General features: G+C 41.5%; 1 protein-coding gene across 2 annotated transcripts in view; it reads left to right on the top strand.

Annotated features, from left to right (window-relative positions):
• The first annotated feature begins 5338 nt into the window (after nucleotides 1-5338).
• MINDY3 (MINDY lysine 48 deubiquitinase 3) overlaps nucleotides 5339-12925 on the top strand; it is a 100930-nt gene continuing 93343 nt past the window's right edge. Inside the window, exon 1 of one of the 2 annotated variants that reach the window (XM_075552442.1) lies at nucleotides 5339-5658. In XM_075552442.1, the coding sequence (XP_075408557.1) occupies nucleotides 5565-5658 (94 nt within the window). In that variant the 5' untranslated portion in view covers nucleotides 5339-5564. The remainder of the gene's footprint in view (nucleotides 5659-12925) is intronic. The other variant, XM_075552441.1, reaches the window with a different exon arrangement.

Here is a 12925-nt window from a genome sequence, read left to right as displayed (position 1 = left end):
CTTATCATGATCCATCCATCCATTGTGTCAAGCACATTTGTACATATGTTGCCATCATCATTTTCAAAGCAAATTCTTTCTACTTGAGCCCTTGGTATCAGCTCCTCATTTTTGCTCTTCCCTCTCCCTCCTTCCCTCATAATTATACATTATTATTATAATTATTATTTTTTCATGTCTTTTACTGTCCGATGTCTCCCTTCACCCTCTTGTCTTCTGTCCATCCCCCTGTCCATCCTCCTTTTTCCCTCCCTTACCCTCCTGGTATCGCTAATCTCAATATTGGTTCTGAGGAGTTTATCTGTCCTGGATTCCCTGTGTTTCCAGCTATTAGCTATACCCATGTACATGTTCTGTTTTAGCCAGACTTGTAAGATAGAATTAGGGTCATGACCTTGGACCTCTACTCAAACACTCCCTCAATGCATGAATACTTTCTTCTATTAAATTGGCATTCTATGATGCTCACCCTCCCAACACAACCGCGGAAGCCAAAGTGGGTGAACAGGCAAATGTGGTGAAGAAAGCTGATGGTGCCTGGCTATCAAAAGAGATAGCGTCTGGGGTCTTAAAGGCTTGAAGATAAACAAGTGGCCATCTAGCTCAGAAGCAACAAAGCCCACATGGAAGAACACACCAGCCTATGTGATCATGTGGTTCTGAAGGGATCAGTTATCAGGCATTAAAGAACAAAAAATCATATCATTGGGTGCACACCTCCATGATAGGATCGCTGAGGACAAACGGGTGCATAAGCAAATGTGGCGAAGAAAGCTGATGGTGCCCAGCTATCAAAAGAGACAGTGTCTGGGGTCTTAAAGGCTTGAAGGTGATCAAGCAGCCATCTAGTTCAGAAGCAACAAAGCCCACATGGAAGAAGTACACCAGCCTGTGCGATTATGGGGTGTCAAAGGGATCAGGTATAAGGCATCATCAAAAAAAAATCTTACCATAGTGAATGAAGGGGGAAATGCAGAGTGGAGACCCAAAGCCCATTTGTTGATGGCTGGAGATCCCCTCACAGAGGGATCTAGAGGAGGAGATGAGTCAGTCAGGGTGCAATGTAGAATCGATGAAGAATACAGCTTGCCTCTAGTTCCTAAATGCTTCTTCCACCCACCCTCCTGCGCCTCCCCCCACTACCATGATCCCAATTCTACCTTGCAAGTGTGGATATAGCAGAGGTTGTACACTGGTGCTGATAGGAGCTGGAGGCACAGGGAATCCAGGGTGGATGATACCTTCAGGACCAGGGCTGTGAGGGGCAATACTGGGAGGGTAGACGGTGAGTGGGTTGGAAAGAGGGAACCAATTACAAAGATCTACATGTGACCTTTCCCTGAGGGATGGACAACAGAACAGGGGGTGAAGGGAGATGCTGGATAAGGCAAGATATGACAAAATAATAATTTATAAATTATCAAGGGCTCATGAGGGAGGGGGATCAGGGAGGGAGGGAAAAAAAGAGGACTTGATGCAAAGGGCTTAAGTGGAGAGCAAATGCTTTGAAAATGATTAGGGCATATGTGCTTTATACAATTGATGTATGTATGTACATATGTGCTTTATACAATTGATGTATGTATGGATTTTGGTAAGAGTTGTATGAGTCCCTAATAAAATGTTTAAAAAAAAAAGAATTAGGGTTATGATAGTGCGGGTAGGAAGCATTGAAGAACCAGAGGGAAGTTGTATATTTAATCCTGGCCATACTACACCCTAACTGGTCCCTTCTCCCCATGACCCTTCTGTAAGGGGATGTCAAATTGCCTACAGATTGGCTTTGGGTTTCCACTCCGCATTTCCTTCCCTATTCATACAAGATTTTTTTGTTCGGGGTCTTTGATGCCTGATACCTGATCCCATCGCCACCTCATGATCCCACAAGCTGATGTGCTTCTTCCATGTGGGATTTGTTGCTTCTCAGTTAGATGGTCTTTTGTTTATCTTCAGGCCTTTAAGACCCCAGATGCCATATCTTTTGATAGCCAGGCACCATCAGCTTTCTTCACCACATTTGCTTAAGCACCCTCTTTGTCTTCAGCGATCATGTTGGAATGTGACATCATGGAATGCCAGTTTAATAGAACAAAGTGTTCTTGTGTTGAGGGATTATTTGAGTAGAGGCCCAATGTCCATCTGCTTCCTTAATACTAAACCTATAAATATATGTACATAGATCTATTTTCCCATCATATATAAATATATTAACATATGTACATGCCTGTATTTAGATCTCTATAAATGTCCTTTGCCTCCTAGCTCTTTCCTCTATTTCCTCTTATTTTTCTCTTGTCACACTATCATGTTCAACCTTCATTTGGGTTTCAATACTTCCTCACGGTCATGCTGCCCTTGATCAAGCCCTACCAGACTTCCTACACTCTCCTCACCATCAACTTTCAGTCACTTGGTGTCCCCTTGTCCCTCGGTTTGTTAACATCCACTTCCTTTCCACTGCTTTTCCTTCTCCCATGTGCCCCAGGAACTGTCGTCCAGTTGTTTAGTCCTCCAACTTGCTTATCCTACCTATCTTATCTAGATAGACATGCAGAGATAACAAACATGCACAAATATAAGACCAAGCAAAGCAAAGCAACAATAGAAAATAAAACAATGGCTCCAGCAACAACAAAAGCCAATGGCAAAAGAAAAGCCTCTAAATAGGTCAAGGTCTGTTTGCTGTCCTTTATGAGTGTTTTCCAGTTGAGTCTGATGGGTGGCCTCACAGTCTATTTTTGGTGTTTCCTGGGGACTTCATTGCTCTGCTCCCCTTGCTGTTATGTGGCATACCTTTAGTGTTTCACCTGAAGTGTGCCTCCAGTGTTGTCCCCATAGTGAGGGACGTCATGTCTTGTGGTGGGGCTGGCCCTATGGTCCTCTCTGTGCATTGACTGCTCTGAGCAGAAATATTGTCCTCAGGGCTTGGTGGACTAGGATGTGCTTCACTCCTTTTTCCTCCCCCTTCGTTTGCTCCTGTGTGCTCTGATCAGACAAGCCCCTCTCCTTGAACTGTAGTTTCAGTGCTGTCCTCTGAAATGAATTCTTCCAGGGGGAGAGGGGCCAGCACATTTTAAATTCAGTTTTTGTGGTAAAATTAGGTGCCTCGGCTGATATTCGCATTGGCTTATACTCAAGTATGTATGGTAATTATTTTACACTGTAATAACTGGATAAAGCTTTATTAGGAAGTGGCATTTATACAATTTATATGCTGTCCTAAAGAATAGGTGAATTTTTGTTTATAAAAGTAAGGTTAGCATATTTTAATGAATTCTTACAAATGCTTTCAACTATATGAAACTGATATTTTTGGAATTAGGAAAAATTAATGAAGAATTATACTAGAAAACAAAAACAGTTAGAGAATATGAGCAAAAGTATAAGAAAAGCTTGGGCCTGGAGCTTTCTTTGGGCTCAAAATACTCATTATTTTATTAATGCTGTGTACCAGATGCTGTACAAAATTCTACACATGCATTAGCTATTCCTTAGTCCTTACAATGAAATAGATATTTTTTCTTATTTTACAGAGAAAAAAAAAACAAGTAGAAAGTTTGTACCTTGCAAGCAACAGAAAAGCTTGGTTCCTGTATCACCTAGAGTATAGCCTCCTCACAACTGCAACACCGAATGCCAATAATAATAATAATAATAATAATAATTGGTTTCCAAAGAGTACAAAAACTAAATCCACAAATTAAAAGGATGGCATTTGATTTTGTCCTTTCATTTTAAATTCAAGAGTCACCAAATTACTTCTTGGACTTTTGGCTAAGATCAAGTATGAAAGTCATCCAATGTACCAGGGGGATTCAAAACTTCATGAAAAAGCAGCAGAAGGAAAAAAATGGCATGAAAAATAACAGTTTGTCCATGAACTTTTAAAAAAGTATAATTAATTTTTGTGTGTGACAAAAATATATATATAACAAATATTCTCCAATTCAACAATTTCTACATGCATAAATCAATGTTGTGATCATACTATCTTGTGCAACCATTACTGATATCCTTTTCCAAATTATTCCACTACCATTAACATAAACTCAATGCCCCCCAAGCAAAAACTCTCCTTCCTTTACCCATGGTAACCACTGGTCAACTTTGGTTTCTTTCATTTTTTAAAGTACTTTTCCATGAACTTTTTGAAACCCCTAGTAAATTCTCTTTTTAGGCAGCACAAATAGAAGTACCGACATAAACCAAATTTAATTAGATAAATGGATTCCTCATGTGGTACAAATAGTTAAGGGCCTGGCTGCTAGCCAAATGTTTGGTGATTCAAATCTACTCAGAGATGTCTTGGAAATAGCGTCAAGCTGTTTGGTTAAAAAAAAAAAGTCCTGTGAAAGTTTGAAAATCAAACAAAAGATCAACGAATTGATATGTTTTTATTTTATTTTTAGGATTGATGGCTTTGAATTATGGTGTTGATGAAGAATCCTGGCTATACCAAGGGCTGCCAGAAGAATTTAAAAGTTTGTGTTGGAAGAAACAGTCAGAATGCTTCTTAAAAGCCGGGAAGGTGAGACTTCATCTTATATGCTGTGGACATGTTATTAGAAGGTAAAAGATCGGTTTATAAAAGGGGAAGCTATCTGCAATATGAGTCAAAGCAGCGGATACAAAAACAGGCTGCAAGAGAACCATGGTGAGTGCAGTACAAGGCTGAGCAGTGTTTGATTCTGTCCTACATAAGGTATCTCTCTATGGTGAAAATCGACTTGAAACTAGAGACCAAAGTGTTGTACAGGTTGCTTTAAATTGTTTGCTTACAAAACGCTTTGTAATTCCGTGCTACATCTGGCAGAGGTATTTCCGCGGCACATTTGCCAGATGTATTTTTAGGTGAGTAGTACATTTTATATGATCTCCTGCGGCACAGAGGCGGAATTTCAACCAATTATCTACAGGACTCAAAACTTGAACTCTGATTCCGACTCACTGAGACCCTTCAGGACCAGACAGAACTGCCCCTGTGGGTTTCAGGGACTGGAACTCTTCACAGGTGTAGAAAGCCTATCTTTCTCCCATCTGCAGTTCGAGTTTAATGAAATCAACTTAACGTCTTCGCGTTCTGGGGACAGGGCGGTGGCGCCGGGCCTCCAGCCAGGACCAGAGTTACCCCAAAGGGATGGGGTGTGGTTACCAAGACGCCAGTGCCTTCCGGGCGTGCCCTCTCAGACTCAACACCCAAACCACCCCTTCGCCAGACAGCCTGGAAGTCGAGTTGAGCAAACACAGCGGCGCCCACCTGATTCCTCCATCTCTTCCGGTTTCTACTTCCGCTTCCGGGGCGTATCGCCTGACGCCCCCGCGTCGGGGGCGGGAGTTCAGTGGAGCAGGAAGTGGCCCCGCGACGTCCGGTGGAGAAACTCCTCGTTGCTGCTCCACCCGGTTTGACAGGCGCCGGGTCCCCGCTTGTAGCCGACTGCTGTTTCGAGCCGTGAACTTCGCTGTCACCGCCGTCGCCGCCACTCCAGCCTCCGGAGTCGCTCCTTCCCCATGTTCCGGGGCGGGAGTCCTGAAAGCGAAGACCCGCTCGCTGGTGGTACCCCATCATGTCCGAACTGACCAAAGAGCTGATGGAGCTGGTGTGGGGCACCCAGAGCAGCCCTGGTCTCTCCGACACCATCTTCTGCCGCTGGACGCAAGGTACCCCGCGTGCGCTGTCCCTCCGGCCTGGAGGTAGAGTTGAGAACCTGCCGGTGGGGCTTCTCGCCCCAGCGCCTCCGCTTGGCCCGCAAGGTGGTGGCGATCCCAGCGCTCAGCTTTGAACCTGGACTTTCCCAGAAACGCCCTGCCGGCCCTGGCATGGAGAGGTTGAGTCAGAGAATGGCTGCAGCTGGCCACGACCGACGCGAAATGCCTCTGCCAGCCTGATGCTGCTCGAGGGCTGAGTAGAAGGCAAAGGGTGGCCCCTCTTTGGGCTGCACTGCGCGGCGCGCCAGGTGTGCCCGTGCCCAGTGCCCCCTTTCTCTAGCGCAGTGCCCGTCTGGGTCTGTGCCGCCCAGCGAGGTTTCTGTTGCTGGGCTTTGACGCCTGAGCAGGTTTTTAGAGAGTGAGAAATTCAGGGGAAAGTCAAGGGCGGCTCTTTCCAGAAAGTAACTTGGTATTTCTCTTGGGTCCTTAGGTGTGGTACTCGCTACTTAGTTGCTCTCTTTAAAGTGTTCTCTTGGCCCAAAGTAGCCCTGGTTTGGAGATGCCTTAGGATCGATTGCAGTTTGAAATACGGATCACCACACTTTCTGTGCTAGGGTACTGTGACCCCACGCAGGATGTCGAGTTGTATAAAACACCTGAGTAATAATAATCAGATAATAACGAAGTGAAAACAATCAGTCAGTTCCTGTGTTGTGCCTAGTCTCTTTGCTGGCCGCTTTATACTAGTAATTATTTTTTCTTCTGAAGTTTTGCTATTAAAACTCATGGGGCACCTTGCTTGCCGCGACTTAAAGATTCTGGTGAGGTTAATTTCAGAGGGTAATTTTCAGACTCAGAAGCAATGCATGTAAAATCCTTAGTCAAACAATGGCTATTCAATAAATTATCATTTGAGTATTTGTTTAGCTAACCATTTAAAAACATTTCTGGCCGAGTAAATCTGAATTCCAATTTCAAAATACGTGTATTTTGTAGCAAATATTCCTCCTGTCTAACTCAGATATGCCTGGCACAATTAGAAGAGAGATGTTAGAGTCTGTCGGGTTGTTTATCCCTTGCTTGCTTTACAGATAAGAAAAATGAGTTGTGAACATTCAATGGGCTAAAATTGTGCTAATAAAATTGGGAGTGGTTTCCACATCTCCCAGCTCCTGTTACAGCTCTTTTCTTTGAGTTTCTAAACCCGACATGTAATTGGCTTGACTTACTGCTAATTTAATTAGATCATTTAATGTTTTCTGGAATCTTAGACATCTGCATGTACAGATTTTATTTTGCGATTTCTTTCCTGCTTTGGTGTATGTATCTGAATATTAAACAGCCCTATCTCTCCTGCCGCCAAATAGATTCTGACTCAGTGCCACATTATAGCACCAAGTAGAACCTTCCCTAAAAGGATTCCAAGGGTGTAAATCTTAAACTGCCACATTGTTTCTCACATGTAGCAGTTCTGGGTTCAAACCATTGACTTTTTGGCTCTCAGCTCAGCACTGTGCTACCAAAGTCAACATTTACTAAGTATTTTGCAATGTAGAATCGGGCAATATTTTGTATTTCTTCTAGATTGCAAATTTAAGAATTCTGGGAGACAATTCTGGTAAAGGTTTTGGCATCAACATTGGAATAGGCTGGCTTGGGTTCTAGGTTCAAGTTACTTATTTAAACCCCAATTTCTTTCTATAACCTTAGAGGGTTTTTGTGGAGATTGAAGATCCTGTAAATATAAATAGACACTGAGCATGATATTAGTATTGACCAAGATAGCATGGAAATTATCAAGATATAATTAGGCAAACATTTTTTAAAGTGGAATTTTAAGGCTTCCATTTATCCAGATTAAATATAAATATATTTTAAGTTGATCAGGTGGGCTCTCATTGGCTTGGTATGTTTACTGTTGTGTTTATTTATTCTCAGAAGCAGAAAACATAGCTAATGATTACTCTGGCAGGCACTTGGGGGATTTCTAGAAATAGGTACAAGACGCTGATTTGCTGCACTTAACTTTGCTGCATTAGTAATGTGGCATCAATTCTGGCATTATTTCATAATGCAAGTGCTTTGAACTACTGCAGTCTCATGGGAGTAAGTTATAGGTGTAAGATTATTTGGGTAAATATATATAAAACCGTATCTAGAAATATTCCATCTACACGGTGTTTTGATCGGCCACATTAAAATATATTGACTTGGTTGTTGAAATGATGAGCTGCAGTGATGGCACATGGTTTGTGTTTTAAAAACTGAATCCACAGCTTTTGGTAGCTTACTTCTGGAAGTTCATTTTTTCTTTAAAAAAAAGTGTTTCTGACTTTTTTGTGTGTCTGAACAGCATTCACCTAGCAATTTAAAGGTCTGGAGTTGTTTGTTTAAATTGGACATTATTCCCTGCTCCTCCCTGCTTCCTTCCCTCCTGCTCAAATGCCCAGAACACTTTTTAAAAGTAAAGCATGTATTTCCATTTGCCAAGTGCATTCGTGCACTTACACTCCCTTCCAGCTATCCACAAAGTAGAACGGTGAGTTCCTTGGTGCATTTTATATGCAGGATTTGGGAGGAAGGATGAACAGTAAACATAATATAAATTTCAACGTAAACATAATATAAACCTACATATAATAGCTAGGAGACAAGGGACAAGGAAGTTCCAGGATAGGGTTGGCCTGGCTATGTCTTATTTTAAAAGTAGAACAAAATGTTCTGTAACTAAGTTGATTACATATTTATTTAGGAGAAGAGTATTCCAGACAGTTCTCCAAGAACCAACCATAGGCCTGTTCAAGGAACAGTAAAGACATTTTAAAAAATCATTTTATTAAGGGCTCACACAACTCATCACAATCCATACATACATCAATCATGTAAAGCACATTTGTACATTCATTACCCTCATCATTCTCAAAACATTTGCTCTCCGGTTAAGCCCCTGACATCAGCTCCTCATTTTCCCCTCCCTCTCAGCTCCCTCCTCCCTCACAAACCCTTGCTAATTTATAAATTATTATTTTGTCATATCTTGCACCGTCCAACATCTCCCTTCACGTACTTTCTGTTGTCCATCACCCAGGGAGGAGTTTATATGTAGAACCCTGTAATCAGTTCCCCCTTTCCACCCCACCCTCCTGTTATCACCACTCTCATCACTGGTCCTGAAGGGATCATCCGCTATGGATTCCCTGTGTTTCTAGTTCCTATCTGTACCAGTGTACATCATCTGGTCTAGTCAGATTTGTAAAGTAGAATTGGGATCATGACAGTGAGGTGGGGGTGAGGGGGCATTTGTTTCATCGTTGCTACACTGCACCCTGACTGACTCCTCTGTTCCCCATGACCCTTCCATAGGGGATGTCCAATTGCCTACAGATGGGCTTTGGGTCTCCGCTCCGCACTCCCCCTCATTCACAGTGATATGATTTTTTTGTTCTGATGATGCCTGATACCTGATCCCTTCGACACCTCGTGATTGCACAGGCTGGTGTGCTTCTTCCCTGTGGGCTTTGTTGCTTCTGAGCTAGATGGCTGCTTTTTTGCCTTTAAGACCCTAGATGCTTTATCTTTTGATAACAGGGCACCATCAGCTTTCTTTGCCACATCTGCTTAGGCACACATTTGTCTTCAGTGATCGTATCGGGGAGGTGAGCACACAATGAAATGATTTTTGTTCTTTAGTGTGACTGAAGTAGGGATAGCCTAGGTGTGAGGCATTTATACATTGGGCTGCTAAGGGCAAGATCAGCACTGAGAAACTTCCAGCCTCTCTGTGGGAGAAAGATGGGCTGTCTACTCCTGTAAAGAGTTACAGTCTCAGAACCCACAGGAGCAGCTCTGCCCTGTTCTAACTGGTCACTATGAGCCAGCATTGACTTAATTACAGTATGTTTGGGAGTAGGAATGAAGATGCCAAACACTATAACCCAAATTGTGTATGGCATTATAAGCCAATGTAGGTTTTTGTTGTTTTTGTTTTCCCCTGATTGAAATTGAAGTTCACAGCTCATGGGGTTGGGGTTGTCATTGGAAGAGTTAGAGTATTGGCATGATGTAACCTAGAACGTGGTTAGAGGTTCATTCTGGATGCCATGTTTGAGGCTCTACTGCAGTGGGCTCAAAGGGAGAGGAGAGGCAGTTTGCGGAAAGGCAGGAAGAAAAGATGGTGGCTTGGAGTGAGGTAACAGTTGTTAGGTACACACACACATCTTGCTTATTCATTATCCAGCTTATTCACACATCTTGCTTATTCATTATCCAGCTTTCTTAAGCACATGAGGTCGCTGAAAAGGCCCTGGCATGGATCAGGTGCACCTTATTCTTCAGAATGTAGGCTTCACAACAGATTTTCCAATGCAATGTGTACTCTGATTTTTTTTTAATGCTTTTCCATGAGTGTTGATGGTGGAGCCAAGTAAGATGAAATCATTGACAACTTCAATACTTTTTCTCCCTTTATTGCCATCTTTATTGGTCCAGTTTTGAGGAATGTTAAATTTTCTTTATGTTGAAATGTAATCGATGTCTTTGATCTTCATGAGTAAAGACTTCAAGTCCTAACATTTTTGGTCAGCCAGGTTATCAGATCCCAGCTTGTTACTGAGTCTTCCTCCAATGATGACGCTAACTTCTTCATATAGTAATAATGGAGAAGTTAAAAAGAGAGCAAAGTGTCACTATCTCAGCCAAACCAGAAGAAGAGTCGAGATGTAGCAGAAGTAGTACGAATATTTAAATTTTAAAAGAAAACATTTTGACATAGTGAATTTTGTTTTCTAATCAGTATTTCTTTATAAGGCCAGAGACTTTGTGGTATTGTTTCAACTACTCTGCTATTGAACTGAAAGGAGCATTAAATAGATGTACCAGGCTGTGTTCTAAAGAGGGGGCCTGATAGTGTAGTGGTTACATGTTACGCTACTAACTGGATGGTCAGCAGTTCATAACAACCAGCTGTTCCATGGGAGAAAGATGAAGCTTTCTACACCATTAAAAAATCCCAGTCTCCGAAGCCCACAGGGTCACTGTGAGAATCAATTCGATGACAGTGAGCTTTGTGTTCTAAAACTTTGTAACAATTGAGTTGACCTCTGAGTGCCACAGAAGTATAAGTTCAACTTGATGCAAGATTACCTATGAAAATCATTGCTTTATTATCCAAAGCTCCAAACTTCCTGGTTTAACTTAGGTTTTTTGACCCCCAGAAAAGGAGCAGTTTTACCCTGCCCTGTAGGGTCGCTGAGAGACGACATTGACTCCATGGCAGGAAGTTGAGTGAGAACTGAGTCATGGTCTGGCCTTCCCAGTATTGTCAACTTTTCCCACTTGCTGTCTTCCATCACTTTAAATCAATACGTACTACCTTCCAGCTAGATTAAAATTTCGAGTGTTCTATAAATTGCTCTGCTGTTGTAAACATTTCCCTTTAATAGAGATGTTTTCTCTATCTGAAGACAGCACTCTTGCTCCTGTCCTCCTAAGAAATCCCTCTTATTCAAGATCAGCCTCCAAGTCACATCTTAAGACTTGACTCAGGCAGAGTAAACCATTCTTTTCTGTATCTGTAACACTTGGTTCGTACTTCTGTACAGCATTTATATGTTTGTTTTAGTAATTATCTGTATATTTTCATCTCAAATGTTGGCTCCTTCAGCACAGGGACTGCTGTTCCCACGTATTTCTTAAAACGGGTGGTGTAGAACGTGATCATTAAATGTAGAATAAGTGGCTGGTTTCTAGCTGTTAATGAGGCTTTACAGCGTCCCTAGCGTAATGGAAAGGAGCCCTCCAAGCACAGTGGTGGGCACTCAGCTGCCGACTGAGAGAGGTGTGGTTTGAGCACATTAGTGGCTTCACCAGAGAAAAGACTGGGTGCTGGCCTGCTAAGACCACAGCTAGATGACCCCGTGGGACTGCTCTACGCTGCCCCGTAGGGTCTTGATGAGCCAGAATCGATCTAGCACATTTTGGAATTGTAATGATCCTTTCTAGGATAAGAACACTGAGCAATACAGAAGTGAAATAATTCACCTAAAGCTATCCTGATAGTAACCCAATTCTCCTGACTTCATTGCTATCTGCTGGCAGTCCTGGCTGAGTAATATTTAAGTTAAGACAGAACCATGGAAACACATTGTATGTCTATGATGTCATTTCATTTTTCAATTCAAAGATTGACGTGATTAAAAACACAGGCATGCTGTTTGGAAAGGCACTAAAAATTCTGTTTGAATTTAGTAGTTGGACCATATGAGTCCTCCTTAGAGTAAATTAAATAACAGCTGACCCCAAACAATATGAGTACACTTACGCATGGATTTTTTTCCCCTAACAAATATTTCAGAAATTATTTTTGATAGTTTTTAAAAACTGAAACTATGTAGCCTAGAAATACTGAACAAAAATTTAGAAACAGGTACACTACAAATGAATAGAATATCTAGATACTAGTCCATTTTACTATTCATTACACTAAAATATATGTAAATCTATCGTAAAAAGTTTAACTTTATCAAAACCCACATAAAATTACAGACTACATGATGCCATTTGCTTTAAAGAGAAATATAAACAAGTGTAATAATGTATAACTGCATAAAGTTAACTATTATACATAATGTATGCTGTCATAATTACAGTCACCTCCTGTTGTTATTAACACAGCTCAAGTATTATGCATATCTGTTTAAAACAACATGTATGTCACACTAATCATGTGAGCATTTCACCTTCAGTAAATTTTATATCATAGTAAAAAGTGATCTTTTAGTTCTCACAAATTTTTTTAATGTTTCTTGCAATATCATGAGACTTGGATAACTTTGAGGCTCATTCAAAATGCCAGTAGTGGTGCTGGTAATGCTCCTAAGAAGCAAAGAAAATGGCATTACGAGAAAAATTTGGATTGTTTGATATGCACTATAGATTACACTGTGCTGCTATGGTTACCTGCCATGTTGAGACAAATTAATCCAACAATAAAGGTCAATGTGGAAAAGAGAGAGAGAGATTCATGTAGCAGTCACTTCAGCTATGCCAGCAACAGTGAAATTTTGCACTTTTGGGGAAAACACTTTTTTATCTCCTGTGGAAAACAGCTTTTATGTTGCTACAAGATTTCTGTAAGAAAAGTATACCTACAGACCATACTGTGAGAAAAACCGAAGTCATTACATGACAACTTAAAGCAAAAGGAAGATGAACATTCTAAAGCTGGAGAATTCTGTGCCGCCTATCATGATTTCATAACTTTAGAAAGAGGGTTGGCTTT

This window comes from Tenrec ecaudatus, chromosome 6 (assembly GCF_050624435.1).
Source record: "Tenrec ecaudatus isolate mTenEca1 chromosome 6, mTenEca1.hap1, whole genome shotgun sequence".
In the NCBI taxonomy this organism is placed as follows: domain Eukaryota; kingdom Metazoa; phylum Chordata; class Mammalia; order Afrosoricida; family Tenrecidae; genus Tenrec; species Tenrec ecaudatus.
This window is presented reverse-complemented; position numbering and strand designations above follow the sequence as displayed.